The sequence below is a fragment of the Aquarana catesbeiana genome, linkage group LG10 (assembly GCF_042186555.1).
Source record: "Aquarana catesbeiana isolate 2022-GZ linkage group LG10, ASM4218655v1, whole genome shotgun sequence".
NCBI classification, from domain to species: Eukaryota; Metazoa; Chordata; class Amphibia; order Anura; family Ranidae; genus Aquarana; species Aquarana catesbeiana.
Window position 1 is genome coordinate 52,268,598 of NC_133333.1, and position 19,994 is coordinate 52,288,591.

A 19,994-nucleotide genomic window follows, 5' to 3' on the forward strand; every position below is an offset into this window, starting at 1 on the left:
AGCTTCATGTTGAAGCTTGAAGGAAAAAAAAAAAAAAAAAAAAAAAAAAAGGAAGAAGAAGAAGAAGAAGAAGAAGAAGAAGGAGTGTTAAAATTTCCATCTTTTCCACCTCATGCAAGAGTTTTTGGGCCTAGTGACTGGCTAATACAAACACTATATCCTGGGAGGTGGTCACCTAATGAGGAGCAGGATAAATGAGGCAAATGCAGGATTTGTTGTGTATGTGTCAGGGGGGAGGGGGTTCCAAAAAAAAAAAAAAAAAAAAAAAAAAGTTACCATGGGTAGAAGGGAGGGATGGAGTTCACATTTTGCCCAGAGCACACAAGCAAGCAAAAGCCATCTTTCATTAACCTGACCAAAATGTAATTGGTACAAAAAAAAAAAAAAAAAATTATCTTAGAAAAGTAGTAAATACCCAACTTTTCAATTGCATCCGAGACCTGCCAAGCAACACTAAGGCTGGGTTCACACTATTGCGAATTGGCGGTGGCTTACACCGCATCCAATTCGCAGAACATTTGAAAACATGTTTTCAATGGGTATGGTTCACATATGTGCTTTGCATCCTCAGTCCGCATTGCACAAAATCCGTGTGTGTTTTCTAGGCAGCGTGGTGCGAATTGCAGGCACATAATCTTCAATGGGAACACATCTGATTTGCAGATGTGTTCTGTTCTGAACAGGAATTCTCTCCCTCTCCTCCTACACCTTCCCCACTCCCCGGTCAGCTGATCCATAGATACAACAGAGAGGAACCACTGAATGAATCATTATATTCGCAGGGAAACCGGAGCTGCAATTCGCACCGGACTAGTGTGAATCCAGCCTTAAAAGCAGAGGTCTGCCCACCCCTGCAAAAATTAAAAGCCAGCAGCTACTGACTTTTAATAATCGGGCACTTACCTGTCCTGAAGTCCAGCGACGTCGGCACCGCAGCTGATGTTTACATCAGCTGTCGGGTACTTCTGCCGCCATTGCCAGTAAGGGGACCAGGCAGTGCAGCATTACGGCTTCACACCGGGTCTCTACTGCGCATGGGCGAGGCATCGCTGCGCTCTAATACTGGCCTGGCGGCCGAAGAGAGAGGAGGGAGCTAAGCTGCTGATGTAATGTGCCGCGGCCCGGTCTCCCGGAAATGGAGACAGGATACCTGTCAAAGACAGGTATCCGCTCCCCCCTGAAAAGGTGCCAAAATGTGGCACCGGAGGAACTCCGCTTTAACTGGTTTTTATTAGCTAGCTGCAACTTTCTAAGAAAAACGTGCCCATATTTTTCAAATGGGTGTGCCCTTTTAGTTTAAAATCCTATTGGCTGCTATGGATATCTGCCCTTTGTACATTAATGGTTCTGAGCGCTGCTTTAATAAACAGACCTGCAAGAGTTACAATACGATGTTGAAAACAGCATTAATCAACGACGTGCAGATGTGCCCTATGGCAGCAGAAGACTTGAGCAATAACTGAATTACACTGAAAGTGAATCACAGTATACATAAAGTCCCCGTCGGCAACAAGGCGGAACACTCCCTGTATTTACAGAATCAGAGGACACGGAGGTAAAGTGAACATGCCAGGATGAAGCTGGGCTAGTGTTATTTTAGAGAATACAGAACTAAAAAGGAACCCAAAAAAAAAAAAACACACCACACCACATGGAAATGATCTTTCAGCATTATACCCATAAAAGGGCTTGTCTACACGGGCATCGAACCCAGAAGGAAGCCAAATGCAGCCAACGCATGCTTAGAGGCACTTTCAGGGAAATGCATTTACCGCATATTCACACTGCCTTCCCATAAAAATAAAAAATAAATTGTCCAGACACATACTAGGAAACACTACACTTCTAAGAATACAACACAATGTGATGCAAGCCAAAAGGAAATAACAAATGCAAGTGAACCCAGCTTGATACGATCCTGTATAGATTTCAAACACTATGTTCCTGATTTCTGTAAAAACTTTACAAACACGTGCCAGTAGTACAAACTCCTTTTGGGAGAGATAGTTGGCAGCTTTTTTCATCTGTCAAACAGAAACTCAACCATCATGTCCTTTTTAGCCAAGGAAGCTGCCATCTTAGCCTTTGATGTGCAACTGCCAGGGTGCTGCACATGTGATCAGTTATGACACCGGCACTGGATTGTTTGACAGTTTGGTTGAGATCACAAGCAAATGTGACAGTTAATCCCGGCATGCCGGGAATATAACAGTTTCGAAAAAACGTTAAATTGATGAGTTTAATTCCACTTTAACAATCTCTGCCCATCTCTTCCCCAAGGTTGGCTACAGAAGTGGCAGATGTCTCCCCAAGAACAAGCAAGGAAACATCATTCTGTCCCTGATGACAGAGACTCCTCGCTATCCTCACACCACTCAACCAAACGATTGAAGGAGGACGGGCGCCATTTACTACATACTTCAAGCACAGGTTGCATAGATATTTTCCAACAGGTAAAGTGGAAACCTTTAAAAACACAACTCCAGACAGGATGAAGTCCCCAGTTTGTTAATGCTTAGATGATATCTGTCAGTGTTTTATATTCCAGAAGCAATCTTTTTGCCCCCATATGCACCCAAAAAGGCTGTCTATGGTCAACTCAAGTCTACCTGTATGACCCAACAACAAAATATCAGTATCTACATTCATGGAGGGGCATTTACTAAGATTGGAGCAGACAGAATCTGGAGAAACCAGCTTATAGCTTTCATTTTCAAAGCTTAAAAAGTGGACTACTGAAGCCGGCACTGGTACCGTATCATGGAACCGGACCGACTTCATAATAGGCATCTTTTCTTCCACAGGGTAGACAGAATCGTCTTAGAATGGAGGTGTTAGTAAATTTAGCCTTAGTGAGGTTTTGACTGAGCTTCAACTTCAACTGAACACACTGAGGCTAGAAGCAGATTCATTACCATGCACGGCTGCTCCAGATTCTGTCTGTTCCAGTTTTGATAAACTCCCCTTCATGGTGTTGCAGTCTGAGAATTGGCACACCCTTTTGAGCATTCCTTATCAGAAACCCTTTTCATTGCAGTCTGACATGATTCAAACATGATGAAAGTCTCCAGTAAATCAATGCTTGGATAGCGCTTGTTAATGTGTCAGAAACACTCTGTTTGCCCCCTTCCGCCACCTCCCAAAACATATGACTAACCCAAGCCGTCCTGTCCAAATTCAAAACCTGAAAGCTGTCAGTAGGCATCTACATAAGGTAGAATTTGTCAAAACTGAAGCAGCTGGAATCTGGAGCAGTTGTGCATGGCAACCAACCAGCTTCTCTTTAATTTTCAAAGCCGAAAGAGGAAATAAACCCTGGTGGGATTTACTTCCTCTTAGTTTCCCTGCAAAGGTAAAGCATAATGGGCTACTATGCATCGCATAGTAGCCCATTACGTGTCACTTACCTGATACAGGAGCCTGCGATGTCCCCGATCTCCTCACTGGCAGCGAGCGTCCATTCTTCACCCCTCTTCCTTCTATGACTGGCCGGAATCGCATGACGGCATGACCCCCAGCTTGAAACGGCACAGCGTGCCCCGAATACATCGGCGCATGCGCAGAAGACAGCGTCGTTCGGGGAAATAGTAAATATCTCCTAAACCGCTTAGGTTTTAGGAGATATTTCAAGCACCTTACAGGTAAGCCTTAATCTAGGCTTACCTATAGGTGAAAGTGGTCTGTAAGGGTTTACAACCACCTTAACTAAACAGGTTAAAGACAGAGTGAAGTTCTAAGGAATTCCCCACTTAGCATTCTTTTCCAATAGCATGGAACATGTTTTAACCATTCCTTTGTTTATGATGCATGTGATCTGATCTTACCATATGTAAAGCTGAATAAAAAAAAATTAAAAAAAAAAAAAACTCAGGATTGTTACAACAACCCAAGTCAACTAATCAAAAAGCCGCTTTTATGTTTTAGCCCATTCTGAGGTACCGGAAACCCAATTCCTAATTGGTCATCATGACCTAACTGAAAGGCACTGCTCTTCCACACTAGAATTCTAAATAGGCGTTTAAAAAAAAATAAAATTTATATACATACAGCAGATGAAAACAGAAGTGGTTTATAACCAATCTATACGGAGTCCCTACTTTGGGCAAGTAGGTCTAAAAAGTCCATCCCAGACTTCTAGGTGGACAGTGTATAAGCACCTTAAAATACTAGACACAGGACAATTTTCTGAACAATTGACAAAGGATCCAAAAGAATATTTTCTTGCTTTTTTTCCCCTCTTGAACAGTAGTAGATTCCTCTCAGAAAATAAGTGCAACTCATCCACTCATCTGAAACATTTGGGTTTGAAAGTTTAAGAAAAAAAAAAAAAAAAAAAGGAAAAGAAAGTTGCCTTGTGTATGGTCAATGACAACATTCATATCTTTTTCCTATAAAGTGCAGTTTCAATATTTTAAAGCTGAATACAAGGAATTGAGCTCCTTTGCATGAAGTGAAGGCGCACTGAGTTAAGTCCATGTGGTGCATGACATCTCCTGAACATAGACAGCTATCACTGTAGTATTGGAGCCCAATGCTGATCCTTCAGGTCTCAGCATCTTCGAACAGTAAGGCTCCATTCACATTTGTGCAACTTAAACATGCAATTTTCATTGCGACTTTACAGTGCGACTCGATGTAACTTTGGAGGAGTACAACTTTGGTTTTGACAAATGCGATTGTTTTAATTGTGCTCTACAAAGTCGTTAGACATGCAGAACTGAAATTTGTTTTGTTTCAGAAGGATTCAAATTGGTTGAAAAGCGATCGACCAATTCCAAATCTGTGTGAAGAATAGTTGGTTGTTAAAGCGGAGGTCCACTGAAATAAAAAAAAAAATATATATATAATAATATTAAAAGCCAGCAGCTACAAATACAGCATCTGCTGACTTTTAATATACGGACACTTACCTGTTCAGGGCGCCCGCGATGTCAGCAGCCGAAGCTGAGCTGTCCGTCGGCTCTCGGCAGCTGCTGTTGCCATCCTCGGTAAAGGAATCAGGAAGTGAAGCCGTGCGGCTTCACTTCCTGGTTCCCTACTGCGCATGCGCATCCTCACTGGTCCCTGCTGTCTTCTGGAACCTGTGTGTCTCCCAGAAGACAGCAGGGGAGGACAGAGTAGGCGCCGGAAGTGGCGTAGGTCACCGCGGTATTACAGATACCTGCTCCCTCCTCCCCCCTGAAAGGTGCCAAAATGTGACACCAGAGGGGAGGATTCCAAAAAGTGGAATTTCCATTTTTGGGTGGAACTCCCCTTTAAGGAGCGGGCCAGGAAGCTGAAGCTGGCTGCTACGTCTTCAACAACCAATGACTCATCAGTTGTCAGCGGGTTTCCCTTCTGGGCTGGTATGCATTTTGAGAGGAACCCCATACCACAATGTAAATTAAAATAAAAAAAAAAAAAAAAGGGGAATCAGAAGGAAGAACTGCTTGGGGTTCCCCCCCAAAATCTATAACAGGCGGACAAGGGCCTCCTCCCAACAACCCTGGCCGGTGGTTGTGGGGGCTTATCAGCATCTGGAAGCCCCTTTAACAAAGGGTTTCCCCAGATCACGCCCCTCATGTGGATGATTAGAGATACATAATACCCATACTCATTCACCAAAAAAAAAAAAAAAAAAAAAAAAAAAAAAAAAAATCACCCCCACTGTAAATCCATCCTTAATCACAACGCCCCCCCGCCAAAAAAGAAAAACAAGAACTTTCCAGTCCCAGCTCCGCCATCTGACAGCTCTTAATTAACTTGTGACCTTATCGACTGAGGGCATACTGGGTCAGTGATGTCACAAGGGGCCGGGCCGGTGCCATCCAGTGAAGTGAAAGGGGTTTATTGAAGAACTGTCAGATGGCTGGAGCCTTCATCGGGACCAGAGGTTTTTTTTTTTGGGTCAGCGGTGGAGGCGGACATCGTGATTAATCTATACACCGGGGAACATTTTGATTCTCTTTTTTGTTTTTTTGTTTTTTTTTAAAGGAATTGTCAAAAAACTGCCTACTGTCCTTTTTTACATGACTTTTTATTGGTGAAGGCATGGCATGTGGACTGGTATGGTTCAGGAGGTCTTTCCTGACTTGCCACGCTGCATGCTTGGTTAAAGGTCTGGTATTTATTTTTTGGCATGGTTTCCCTCAAAATCCACACCATTGCCTGCATTCTTTTGTTTCTTTCGGCTGTCAGTGGGGAAACCCGATGAGTCATCAGTTGTTAAAGTGGTGTTCCGGCCGAAATTATACTTTTTAAATAAAAATACCCCTATAATACACAAGCTTAATGTATTCTAGTAAAGTTAGTCTGTAAACTAAGGTCTGTTTTGTTAGTTTATAGCAGTAGTTTGTTATTTTATAACCTTACAGCAGGCCGTGGCCATCTTAAATGTGGGCATCTGAAGCCAGACTGTATTTCTTCCTGGATCTCATCCTTGCAGATCTCGCACATGCTCAGTGCAGCACAAGCAGTGTAATAGGTTTTAGGTCAGGTTTCCATAGCAACGGCAGTGTCAGAGGAAGTTGCCACCCCTTCCCAGAAGGCATTGCAAACGGGAAATGATGCGATGGGCCGCGGCCAGGGAGGGGGAAGTGAAAAATGAATACAGCAGATATACAGTAGGTGCTGAGAAAATTTTTTTTTAAATATCCAATTCGTTTACAGTGCACAGTTTAGTGAGGGATGCTGAAGAGTTGTAAAAGTGGGTGACACTCCACTTTAAGGACACGGCGGTCGGCTTCCTGACAGCCAGCTATTCCTTCACATAGAATCTCGAGCGGTCAATACATTTTTCGACCAACTTGAAATCCTTTAGTTCTTAAAAATCGCAAATTCATTAGAAAAACGAATAAAGGAAACAAAACCAAAAAAGCAAGTCTAAACGTTGCACACAAGTCACATGTGTATCATGCAGATGTGACTTGTGAGGATTTACATTGAAGTCTATGTGAACTTGTTCACAAAATACAAAGGATTTGCTGAATGGGCAGCAGAGGGGAGGAGGGGCGGGCATAGCTGCCCTGTGTGCCTCTCTCCCATTTCTCAGGGCTGAGCCATAAACCTGTCAGATACAAAACAGAGATAAGTTCAGGAGAAGGAATGCACCTCTTTGGACTTAACTCATAGCGTGCCTTCACTGTATACAAAGTGGCTGAATTCCTGGAATTCAGCTTTAAATATCACACCATGAAGCAGAGGTGTGAACGCAATCTAAGCCTGATGTCAGATGAGCGATTCTGCTGCTAGAAACAAATTGCCAGTAGCAGGATCTCTAAAAGGCAGACTGTCTGTCCCTATGGATTTGCTCCCTCTGTAGCCAGACACAGCGACAGTCTTCTCTGCACTGCCTAAACTCTGCTGAATCTTGACTGCTGATGAGAGGGACATCTCACAGGCTCAGCTACAGCGACAACAATTCCATAGAGACAGAAAGGCATTCTCTTAGCGATTCTGACAGATTGCCAGCGGCAGAGAGGCCCATCTGACATTTACCTAATAGAACTCCTAAGGCTGGCGTCAGACAGGTGATGTATTTGTAGAAATCTTTTTTTTCTCCCCCTTTCTTGGTCTGAAGGATGGTGTTAGACATGCGACTCTTCCCCTAGCAATCCCGCTGCTGGAGATTTGTCAAACTTGTCAGGATCACTAAAGATGCTGCAAGATGTGGCTTCCATCGGCAGCACTTGGACCAGTGACAGACATCTCACTGCATCTGGTTACAGAGGAAGCCATTCACAGTCAGCCCTTTACTATGGGATCCTGATGGTGACTTGTCTCCAGTAGCAGAATGGTCATCAGCATTCAGCCATCCGTACAGAGTGCGAATTTCACCCGATTCCTGATAAATCTGGCAAAATTTGCTTTGTGGATAGCCCCGCCCAATAGCCTTTGGCCAAAAAAAAAAAAAAAACACATGAAGGAGCTGGGTGAAAATCTGTCCAATCACTGCCAGCATACAACATCCCAGCAGGGGGAATTGTCCACTTATGTCAGGAGCCTCCAAACTTTCTAAACAAAGGACCAATGGGAGTAGAAAAGATGCTGACGTCAGTGGGAAAAAAACAACAATGCCTCATTGTTTGTTTCATTGGGAGGAATTGCGCCCCATTATTGGACTTCATCAATTGTGTCATTCGGAGGAATTCTGCCCCTTTGTTGGCGTTAGTGGGTTGAATTCTGCCCCATTGTTGGTGTCATTGGGAGCAAATGTGCCCCATTCATTGGTGTCAGTGAGGATAATTATGCCCCAAGGACCGGATAAAAGCAATCTGGTCTCCTGGCCGCAGTTTGGAGACCACCGATCTATGCATTCTAGCGTGAATGAGGGACATCTATTAGGCTGACCATACACTAGTAGAATTTGGTTCACAATTTTTCATTTTACTAAAGTTTGTTTAAATTTTCTAATCTGTGGGTTCAAATCAACCATCATTTTCTACTGTATTGACGAGAAAACTTGGAAAATTGTTCTTGAATGTACATTTCTAACAGTGAATGCAGTTTTCATTTGGGAAAGTTCATTCATTCATAAAAAAAAAAAAAAAAAAAATATAATATGAATGTTAAAAAGGCAAAACAAAAAAACTTTGAACGGCATTTGGCAAGTCATTGGATGTACAGAGAACGTTCATTCAGAAATCTGCCTGTGTTTGGCCAGCAGTGCAGTTTTTTTCTTCATTCAAAAAAAGAAAAAAAACCAAACAAAAAAAACAAAACCACACACACACACCACATATAGCCAACCCTACACATGTATATATATATATATATATATATATATATATATATATATATATATATATATATATATATATATATATATATTTTTTTTTTATTTATTCCCCCCCCCCTTTCTCAAACACGCATACAGTAAACGTCCAAAACGCAGAAAACAACTGAACAATTCAGCCAAGAAGTCAGAACCATGAGGAGTACTTGGCCAATTAGAATATGAATATGAATGAAAATATATATATATATATATATATATATATATATATATATATATATATATATATATAATTTTATATATTTTTTTGCTTATGTAGTTATATTTCTAATGTACATGTTATATTAAGTATACACACACTATTAATGTAGTAATTCTTCTGTATATAGTTTATGTTGATCAGAGACTTTGTATTTAAAAACAAAAAAATATACATATAGATTTTATTTTTTTTGTTGATGATGCAATTATGTTTCATTGTATAAGATATTCTATAATGCAAATATATTAAGGGATTATGTTGATCATGTAAATATGTTTGTTTATGTACATAAATTAAATTATTATACATATGTATAGATTTTTTTCCCGTTCTGAACATATTCGCACACATCTACACACAGTATATAGATGTCATTATACTTGTTATGTCTCTATGATGATTGTTGTGTATATAGATGGTGATGATGTGAAGGTTTTCCTATGGAAAGCGGTGTCTAGGTGGGACATCTCCCCCTATGGACTCCTTCCAGCCCCCCCTCCCCTCCGTCCCTTTAAACTCCCATAGAGAAGAATGGAGAGGAGTGATCTCCGGGGGTAGACGGACCCCTCCCTGCTCCCCACTTGTCGGAGTGTGATGAGGGGCCCCGGGGTGAGGGATGAGGGGCCCCGGGGCGGGAGATGAGGGGCCCCGGGCACAAGCTGGCATCCTCGGGGTCTCTTACCTGGATGAATTGGATGGTGAGGGCGCTCTTGCCCACTCCTCCTCCTCCCACCACCACCAGCTTGTACTTCTCCACCGGGGCGGCCGACTCCTTGGTGCTCATGGTCGCTCGGTGTGTGTGGGGGGTGTTCTCGGTGTTTCTCGGTGTTTCTCGGTGCCGGGAATACAGAAATCACAGAGCGGAGAACTTTCACCTCCACAAACTTTCCATGGAGTCCGTCCCTGTAAAAAAAAAAAAAAAAAAATGGCGGCCCTGCCCTATCCTGAGCTCCGCCCGGGGGCGGGGCCGCCTCATGAATATTAATGAGAAGAGGTGCCCGGGCCTCTGCACACACTCTTCCCTATTTGGTGAGGGGCCGCGAGCCGGTCATCGGGGTGTCCGAGCGGTCCTAAGTCCTGCAGAGCCACAGCTCATCCTATATGGGGGCACACCTCCCAACTGTCCCTGATTTCGAGGGACTGTCCCTGATTTGGAGCAATGTCCCTCATTCCTCCTCATTTGTCCCTCATTTTGGTCTGATCCTCATAGTTGTATATAAAATGCACTTTTTACCTTTAAAAAAGTGTTTCCCAGTGCTAAACCTTTAATCCAATTTCTAAATTGCTGCATTTGTACATTTTAAAAGCCAATATAAAGGAATAGTAGTGGTAAAAAAAAGCCCTTGTGGATTTAATTAACCTTTTTTTGGGGTTCTCCTTTAAGGGGGTGTGGCAGGGGGCGTGTCCTATGCCTACATACATTTGCTAGTAGGTGTCCCTCATTCCCATCTCAAAATGTTGGGGGGGGGTATGTTTGAGCTCCCATCACATCAGGGAAAGAAGACTCCAAACCCTTTTTTAAAACACACACAGGTGTCAATTCATGGGGGGCACCGTTATGAATTAACGGCACCCCTCCTGCGCGTTTATGCGTGGGTCAGGAACGCACACAGGCACATGTCCCCAACCCGCACATATATGAACTCGGGCTAAGCTCACATCTAAGCATGTCAGGAACACTCACAAAATTGCATGCTTTCCCAACTCATAGAGAAATGCGTTTGACTTCATCAAACGTGTAATAAATTGTTAATGGCTCCCCCCACACATCTGCAAACGCACACATTTTCACACACACACACCAAATTGCATGGTGCCGTGCATTTTTGGAAGTCAGGGACTTCTTTTCTGTGCTTTTTACACATAGGGTAGCCATTAAAATAATAGGAGGCCTTACATGCGACACACATAAAACCCATGCAAATGCACCCACTGCACACAGTTTTGTAGACCAAGGGTAAGGGCTTCACCCCCACAGATGCAAACAAGCGTGAGCGTGTTTCCTGTGCATTGTGCATACAACAGCCTACTCATTTCAATGGGCTGCCCTTCACGCAAGAAACACAGAAAAGTCCCTGACCCCTTTTTCAAAACGATGCCATATCGAAATGCATGCTAATGTAGCACCATGCATTTTGGCACAAATGAAAGCGCGCCTGTTAGCACATGCATTGGTGTGGCATTAAAAAAAGGCGCGCAGGTGTACAGGCAGCAATTCACGCCCCTCGGCACTAAGGACCAGGCGCCGAGAGGCCGCATATTTGCGTACGGCCGACGCCAAAGGGTTAACACATTAGACTGTGTTTTAGCCTACATTCACTTTTGTGCATATCAGGGATGTGTGCAAAACCGTGCATGTTCCCAATACACACAGAAACACGCTACCCAGTTAGCAGATGCCCAGCGGTGCCATTAATTAATTCTTAATTGCAGACATGGATGAGCGTGACAAACCCGACAAAGAAGGTCGTGTATTTTGAGCCCTTTGGGCATCTGCTGTGCATTTTACTATAAGCAAAAACGTGCGGTTCACTTGCTGTGTTTGGGATGCCATTAACGATGCGAAGCGAAGTGTGGCACACATTTTGTCGCATGTTTATGTGCTGCTGTAATGTGAATGCAGTCTCAGTAGGTGTAAAAAGAAGCCAAGGCTTCGTTCACACCATGCAGGTGCAATGGAGCTCATGATCGTCTCTGTGTGTTCCTGTGTGTTGCATATAGGGCAGACTATTTGTTTCAATGGGTAGCCCTACGCACAAGAAATAAGCAAAAAAATCCCTGGCACTTTTTCAAAAATGCACTGCACCGACCGCAGTGTAGTATGTAGTATGACATGTGCGAAAACACATGCGTTAGTTGATGCGTGGGGGTACCATTAACAATAAATGACACCATCATGCATCTGCTGAAGGGCAGCATGTTTCTGTGTGTGTCGGCAAAGCGAGTGATTTTACATGTGTTCCTGATATGCAGTGGCAGCTGGTGGTTTTTTGTTTGAGGGGGGGGCGGCAAACAACCACCCCCCCCTCCCCGCTCGCTGTCTGCCAGTCCACCGGCAATTACCCCATCTAGGTATCGGACATCAAAGAGCGGTGCGGGGATCCGGGCATCGGCAGCTGCAGGGATTGGATATCAAGGAGCAGTGCAGGGATCTGGGCATCGAGCAGCTGCAGGGATCGGACATCAAGGAGTGGTGCATCCGGCAGCTGCAGGGATCGGACATCAAGGAGCAGCGCTGGGATCCGAGCATTGGGCAGCTACAGGGATTGGACATCAAGGAGCAGTGCGGGGGAACTGGGCATCGGGCAGCTGCAGGGATCGGACATTAAGGAGCGGCGCGGGGATCAGAGCATCGAGCAGCAGGGATCAGACATCAAGGAGCAGCGCGGGGATCTGGGCATTGGGCAGCTGCAGGGATCAAACATCAAGGAGCGTCGCGGGGATCTGGGCATCGGGCAGCTGCAGGGATTGGACATCAAGGATCAGTGCGGGGATCCAAGCATTGGGCAGCTGCAGGGATCGGACATCAAGGAGCGGCGCGGGGATCCGAGCATCGGGCAGTAGCAGGAATTGGACATCAAGGAGTGGCGCAGGGATCCGAGCATCGGGCAGCTGCATGAATTGGACATCAAGGAGCGGCGTGGGGATCCGGGCATTGTGCAGCTGCGGGGATCGAACATCAAGGAGCGGCACGGGGATCCGAGCATCGTCCAGCTGCAGGGATCGAACATCAAGGAGTGGCACGGGGATCCGAGCATCGGACAGCTGCATGAATTGGACATCAAGGAGCGGCACGGGGATCCGGGCATCAGGCAGCTGCGGGAACGAACATCAAGGAGCGGCGCGGGAATCAGCTCCTGTGTCTGACTCTTCTCCTCCTCGTCCAATAGGATCGCCTGTCCTTTCAACCAATCGGGAGATGGGTATCAGACCCGCTTCCCGATTGGCCGGGAGGAGGATCAGTGTTGTAACAGCGAATATTCATTCACTGTTGCAACACACTTAGGTGGGCTCTGGACGTAATGCTCTGCAAACCGAGCCCACCCTATTTTGAAGCCTATTAGAGGCTCTAATCAGTGCTTCAAAAAGCACACCCCCGCCCATCCCCGCCATAGGAATTTATGTGCCCGGTATCCTGAAAGGGGCCGGGCGCATGGATGGGTGGGTGGCGGCGCCCGTGCGCAGTCATGATGGAACAGGAAGAAGTCATCCCCAAACTGTTCCCACAAAGTTGGGACCATGAAATTGTCCAAAATGTCTTGGTATGCTGAGGCCTTAAGAGTTCCCTTCTCTGGAACTAAGGGACCAAGCCCAACCCCTGAAATACAACCCCCACACTATAATCCCTTCTCCACCAAATGATTCTGGAAGAATGGTCAAACATTCCCATAGACACACTCCTAAACCTTGTGGACAGCCTTCCCAGAAGAGTTGAAGCTGGTATAGCTGCAAAGGGTGGGCCAACTCAATATTGAACCCTACAGACTAATGCCCTGTACACACAGGTGGACTTTTCGGCAACAAAGGTCCAACAGTCTTTGCAACGGACTTTTGACGGACTTCCGACGGACTTTTGAACGAACGGACTTGCCTACACACGATCACAATAAAGTCCGACGGATTCATACGTGATGACTAAAATAAGGAAGTTGATAGCCAGTAGCCAATAGCTGCCCCAGCGTCGGTTTTCATCAGTCGGACTAGCATACAGACGAGCGGATTTTTCAATAGGAACTGGGTCCGGCGGAGTTCCGACGTAAAGATTTGAAACATGTTCCAAATCTACAGTCCGTCAGATTTTCGACAGAAACAATCCTCTGAAGGGATTGATCACTACTCCCCGCCATACCTCCGACATTGAAGCAAAGGGGGTCTGGCTGCAAAGTGGAGCTCCACGATGACAGGAAGCATGTGACCTCCACTCCACTGTGCTGTGAGGGCAGAAGAGTGCTGATGTGTGGCGGGCAGTGAGAGATGATGCCATCTCTCTGCTGCTTGCCACACCTCGCTCCCAAATTGAAGAGGCCCGGCTGTGAAGAGCGCTGATGTGGAGCGGGCAGAGAGAGATGTCATCTCTGCTCGTCCGCACGCTCGCTTCTCTCCTCTCCTCTGCCTCTCTAATGCAGCCAGCCCGCCGCAGAAGCCGCAACCCACTGGTTAGACAGCTACAAGAAACTTGGGGCTATGGGCGCCAGATCCGGGGCTATATAGGGTTGCCACATCATCCCTTTAATCCAGGACATGCATTAATTACACAGGTTCTGTGGCTGATTAAGGTGGTAATTACACTCACATGGTGCCTTATCTGCATTAAATCAGCCTCAGAACCTGTGTAATTAATATGTGTCCTGGATTAAAGGGATGATGTGGCAACCCTAGGGCTATAGCCCCAATAGCCACCCCCTAGCAACGTCCCTGCTTCGCAATTTGGAATCGCAGGTAGAATCTCTGCAAAATGCATGTTTGGGTGCCATTATCCTTTAATGGAACCCATAGCTCCCAACTGTCCCTGAATTGGAGGGACTGTCCCTGATTTGGAGCAATGTCCCTTTGTCCCTCATTCCTCCTCATTTGTCCCTCATTTTGGTCTGATCTATATAGATGTCTAAAAAATGCACTTTTTATCTATGAAAAAGTGTTTTACAGCACTAAACCTTTCATCTGATTTCTAAATTTCTGCATTTGTAAATAAAGCCAATATAAAGGAAGAGTAGTGATAAAAAAAAAAAAAAAGCAATAGTGGTAAAAAAAGCACTTTTGGGTTGAACCAATCTTTTTTTTTTTTTTTTGTACAATTCTCCTTTAAGGGGGCGTGGCAAGGGGCGTGCCCTATGCCTGAATACTTTTGCTGATAGGTGTCCCTCATTCCCATCTACAGTGGGGCAAAAAAGTATTTAGTCAGCCACCAATTGTGCAAGTTCTCCCACTTAAAAAGATGAGAGAGGCTTGTAATTGTCATCATAGGTATACCTCAACTATGAGAGACAAAATGTGGAAACAAATCAAGACAATCACATTGTCTGATTTGGAAAGAATTTATTTGCAAATTATGGTGGAAAATAAGTATTTGGTCAATATCAAAAGTTCATCTCAATACTTTGTTATATATCATTTGTTGCCAATGACAGAGGTCAAACATTTTCTGTAAGTCTTCACAAGGTTGTCACACACTGTTGCTGGTATGTTGGCCCATTCCTCCATGCAGATCTCCTCTAGAGCAGTGATGTTTTGGGACTGTCACTGGGCAACACAGACTTTTAACTCCCTCCAAAGGTTTTCTATAGGGTTGAGATCTGGAGACTGGCTAGGCCACTCCAGGACCTTGTAATGCTTCTTCATTGTCATGCTGAAAGACCCAGCCATGTTTCATCTTGCCCTTCATCAATGCCCTTGCTGATGAGAGGAGGTTTGCACTCAAAATCTCACGATACATGGCCCCATTCATTCTTTCATGTACACGGATCAGTTATCCTGTTCCCTTTGCAGAGAAACAGCCCCAAAGCATGATGTTGCCACCCCCATGCTTCACAGTAGGTATGGTGTTCTTTGGTTGCAACTCAGCATTCTCTCTCCTCCAAACACGACGATTTGTGTTTCTACCAAACAGTTCTACTTTGGATTCATCTGACCATATGACATTCTCCCAATCCTCTTCTGGATCATCCAAATGCTCTCTAGCAAACCTCAGACGGGCCTGGACATGTACTGGCTTAAGCAGAGGGACACGTCTGACACTGCAGGAACTGAGTATCTGGCGGCGTAGTGTGTTACTGATTGTAGCCTTTGTTACGTTTCTCCCAGCTCTCTGCAGGTCATTCACTGTGGTTCTGGGATTTTTGCTTACCGTTCTTGTGATCATTTTGCCCCCACGGGGTGAGATCTTGCGTGGAGCCCCAGATCGAGGGAGATTATCAGTGGTCTTGTATGTCTTTCATTTTCTAATTATTACTCCCACAGTTGATTTCTTCACACCAAGCTGCTTGCCTATTGCAGATCCAGTCTTCCCAGCCTGCAGGTCTACAGTTTTGTTTCTGGTGTCCTTCGACAGCTCTTTGGTCTTCACCATACTGGAGTTTGGAGTGTGACTGTTTGAGGTTGTGGACAGGTGTCTTTTATACTGATAACAAGTTCAAACAGGTGCCATTAATACAGGTAATGAGTGGAGGACAGAGGAGCCTCTTAAAGAAGAAGATACAGGTCGGTGAGAGCCAGAAATCTTGCTTGTTTGTAGGTGACCAAATACTTATTTTCCACCATAATTTGCAAATAAATGCTTTCAAAAATCAGACAATGTGATTGTCTGGATTTGTTTCCAAATTTTGTCTCTCATAGTTGAGGTATACCTATGGTGACAATTACAGGCCTCTCTCATCTTTTTAAGTGGAAGAACTTGCACAATTGGTGGCTGACTAAACACTTTTTTGCCCCACTGTATATAAGTTGGGAGGTATGGGAACCCCAAAGCGACGTGAGTCTGCCACATAGCCGCATAACAATCGCAGCAAAACACTCCATTAAAAATTGTGTGATGATTGTCGCCCAAAAAAGAGCAGGAGCTTATTTTTGGGTGACAAATGCGGATAGGCCAGGCCATTCAAGTGATTGGGCTAGCCCTACGCGACATGCAGAATCATGTGAGAGTAAAACAAACCCTAAACAGCACTTTGATTTTTGGGTGAAGATCCACTTTAAGATGGCAAAATAGACATGGGAACAGATCATTCCTACAACAGACTATCATCCAGTCCCACAAACTGACTTCTCTGCCTATGTCTGTCTGTTGTTAGGATCACTTAACTAAAACTACACATGATTTTTAGACAAATGAATGAACGACTTCAAATCCCACTTTTCAAGTCTTCTATCTTACGTCTAGCTTTCCCCGGATAGTGTGAGGCTGCTTCTGCACACAGCTGGCTCCATATAAGGTGGGCTGATCTGTCTGTTAGTACAGCAGGACACTTATGAAAAATGGATCCCTCTGGAACGTGACATAAAACATCCAAACGGTGTAATACTGCAGCTTGTACACATTCTCATACAAGCAGTGCAAAAGCAGGGATGACAAGGTGCAGGGCTCAAGGACACCAACCAAAAACCATTAAAGTGGAACTAAACTTTCAAAAACACTTAAAAAAACAGCAAAAAAATCAGCACAAACAATATTATAACTTGAAAACTGCAAGCTGAACACTATAGGCAGTCACATATACCTAGTACATCAAAATAAAAGCAGAGGTAAGTGCAGCGCAAAAAACTACATTAAAGAAAAAGAAAATAGTCCAATCAAGGTGGAAACTCCAATCACCGGACAGAAGGAATGGCAGGATCCCTTGTGTGGAAAAAGGGGGAAAAGTCCTTCTGATGTAAAGTGACAATATTCTTCACCAAATAAGCCCAGATACACTTACCAGAATGGATGGACCTCCCTACCACAGAAGGTCAAAAACGCATGTATCCCCAAGGGATGTTGCAAACCTTCCAGACGGTTTGAACGATCCTCAGTCGCAGTGAGGGTCCCACAGACCAGAAGTGGAAGCTGCCTGAGCAGACATAGCACCTAGCGGGGACACCTTACCGGCTTCTGGAGGTTCCCCTCACATCACTGGATTCTCTTGCCGTGCATGAGCTCTACACACTGCGACTGAGGATCGTTCAAACCATCTGGGAGGTTTGCAACATCCCTTGGGGATACATGCGTTTTTGACCTTCTGTGGCAGAGAGGTCCATCCATTCTGGTAAGCGTATCTGGGCTTATTTGGTGAAGGATATTGTCACTTTACATCAGAAGGACTTTTCCCCCTTTTTCCAGACAAGGGATCCTGCCATTCCTTCTGTCCAGTGATTGGAGTTTCCGCCTTGATTGGACTATTTTCTTTTTCTTTAATGTAGTTTTTTGCGCTGCACTTACCTCTGCTTTTATTTCAAAAACACTTACCTCCAGCTTCCAGCGATGTGGTGGTTACATCCCTCCCCAGCCACTCTCATCTTCCACTTTTGTGTGCCAGGTTTTCTGCCCCTTGATTGGCCAGTGCAGATTGACAGGAGTCAGTAATTTTGGTACATGGGGGACGCAGGGGTGCCGCCCCCCTAATCCATGTGTCCGGCCCATAATCTACATGCAGGGCGCCGGACGCATGGATTCCGATGAGGTTTTTATTTCTTTTAGAAGCACATGATTAGAGCCAGGGGCTCTAATTAGCTTTAAAAAAGGGTGGGCTGGGGGAGCAAAGCAATGCGCCCTGAGCCTACCCAGTTGTGTGACAATAGCAAATTAATATTCGCTATTATCTTTCTGATTCACCTCCCTGCCAATCAGGAAGCGGGTCCTGAGATCCAATTGGCCGAAAGGAGAAAGAGGAGAAGATGCAAGGGAAGCTGCCGTGAACCCGAGGAGGAGGAGACACTGGGTGATGCCGACGAGGAGGAAGCGCTGCCCACGATAGGGTAAGTGCGGGGCTGGATGGGCTGAGGAACGAGCGACGGGGGGGATGTCCGACTGACCTACCAACCGTGCCGGGGGGGGGGGGGGGGGGTTGGGGGGTTAGCACCAGCCTCCACTGTCGGTACAGCCAAAGTGAGTTGGGATGAGATGTGCATGCACAGCTCAGTGTGCATCCAATAGAAGACTGCAGGTAGGCAGGCAAGTATGTGTTATTACGGAAGAGACATCACATGTATTTTCTGCAATAAAAAGCTGCCTGCTCGTAGTTTTTACAAATAAGGTTTAGTTGCTTTAAAGGGAGTCTGTCAAAAAGACTCTGTTATGCCCCGTACACACGGTCGGATTTTCCGACGGAAAATGTGTGATAGGACCTTGTTGTCGGAAATTCCGACCGTGTGTGGGCTCCATCACACATTTTCCATCGAATTTTCCGACACACAAAATTTGAGAGCTTGCTATAAAATTTTCCGACAACAAAATCCGTTGTCGGAATTTCCGATCGTGTGTACACAAATCCAACGCACAAAGTGCCACGCATGCTCAGAATAAATAAAGAGATGAAAGCTATTGGCTACTGCCCCGTTTATAGTCCCGACGTACGTGTTTTACGTCACCGCGTTCAGAATGATCAGATTTTCTGACAACTTTGTGTGACCGTGTGTATGCAAGACAAGTTTGAGCCAACATCCGTCGGAAAAAATCCTAGGATTTTGTTGTCGGAATGTCCGATCAATGTCCGACCGTGTGTACGGGGCATTAAAGTGGAACTAAACCTACTGATTTATAGTGGAACTAAACCAATTGATTTAACAGTTTCAAAGAACAATTACATTCCTGGCATGCCATGAATGCTAACTGTCACATTTGCTTGTGCTCTTAACCAAACTGTCAAACGATCAAATGGCTGGCACCATAACTGATCACATGTGTAGCATCATGGCTGTTGCAGATCACACAGAAGCTAAGATGGCAGCTTCCTTGGCTGAAAATTATAGGAGGGTTTAGTTCCACTTCAAGGCTCGTTCACACCATACATGCATGAAAACTGATGGAAACGGATGGGAAAACTGCGCAGATTTCATTAGCAAAGACATCAGTTTCACATCATTTTACCTCAGTTTTCATGCATGTGCACATCAGTTTCTATGCACACTAACATCAGTTTTCATGCACGTCAATCATGTCCCCTATATTCACACAAATGTTAATGTCACATCAGTTTTTTCTGCATGTTGTGGTGTGAACAGGGCACATAGAGAACCACTGTTTTTTTGTGCCCTAGCAGAACCTAGAACCTGCACCTAGGTGTGAACGAGGCCTTAACTATTTCCCAGTTCCATTCAAAGTGTGGCATGAGTGATAACTCTCACAGTTTCTAGGAATAGAGACTAGTTTTTGTGGAATGGAGTGTATCTCTAGTAAGAATAGTGATATAGAGGTATCATCCAGGTGAGTTTAAGAAGGGCAAATGTGGTTTGAAATTGAGACTTTAAATATACCTCTATAATCACAAACAATGATAGAATAAAATATCTAAAAGCTTTGTATTTTATTTCATACAGTACAAAAAAAAC

The 19,994-nt window shown here is 44.8% G+C and overlaps 1 protein-coding gene across 2 annotated transcripts in view; it reads right to left on the minus strand.

Moving 5' to 3' along the window:
* RRAS (RAS related) overlaps positions 1 to 19,994 on the minus strand; it is a 134,040-nt gene that overhangs the window by 70,132 nt on the left and 43,914 nt on the right. The window contains exon 1 of one of the 2 annotated variants that reach the window (XM_073602170.1): positions 9,658 to 9,905. The exons of the other annotated variant lie outside the window; for it this stretch is intronic. Within the exon in view, the coding sequence (XP_073458271.1) occupies positions 9,658 to 9,759 (102 nt within the window). The 5' untranslated portion in view covers positions 9,760 to 9,905. Of the gene's footprint in view, positions 1 to 9,657; positions 9,906 to 19,994 lie in introns of those variants that run through there. 2 annotated transcript variants of the gene reach the window in all.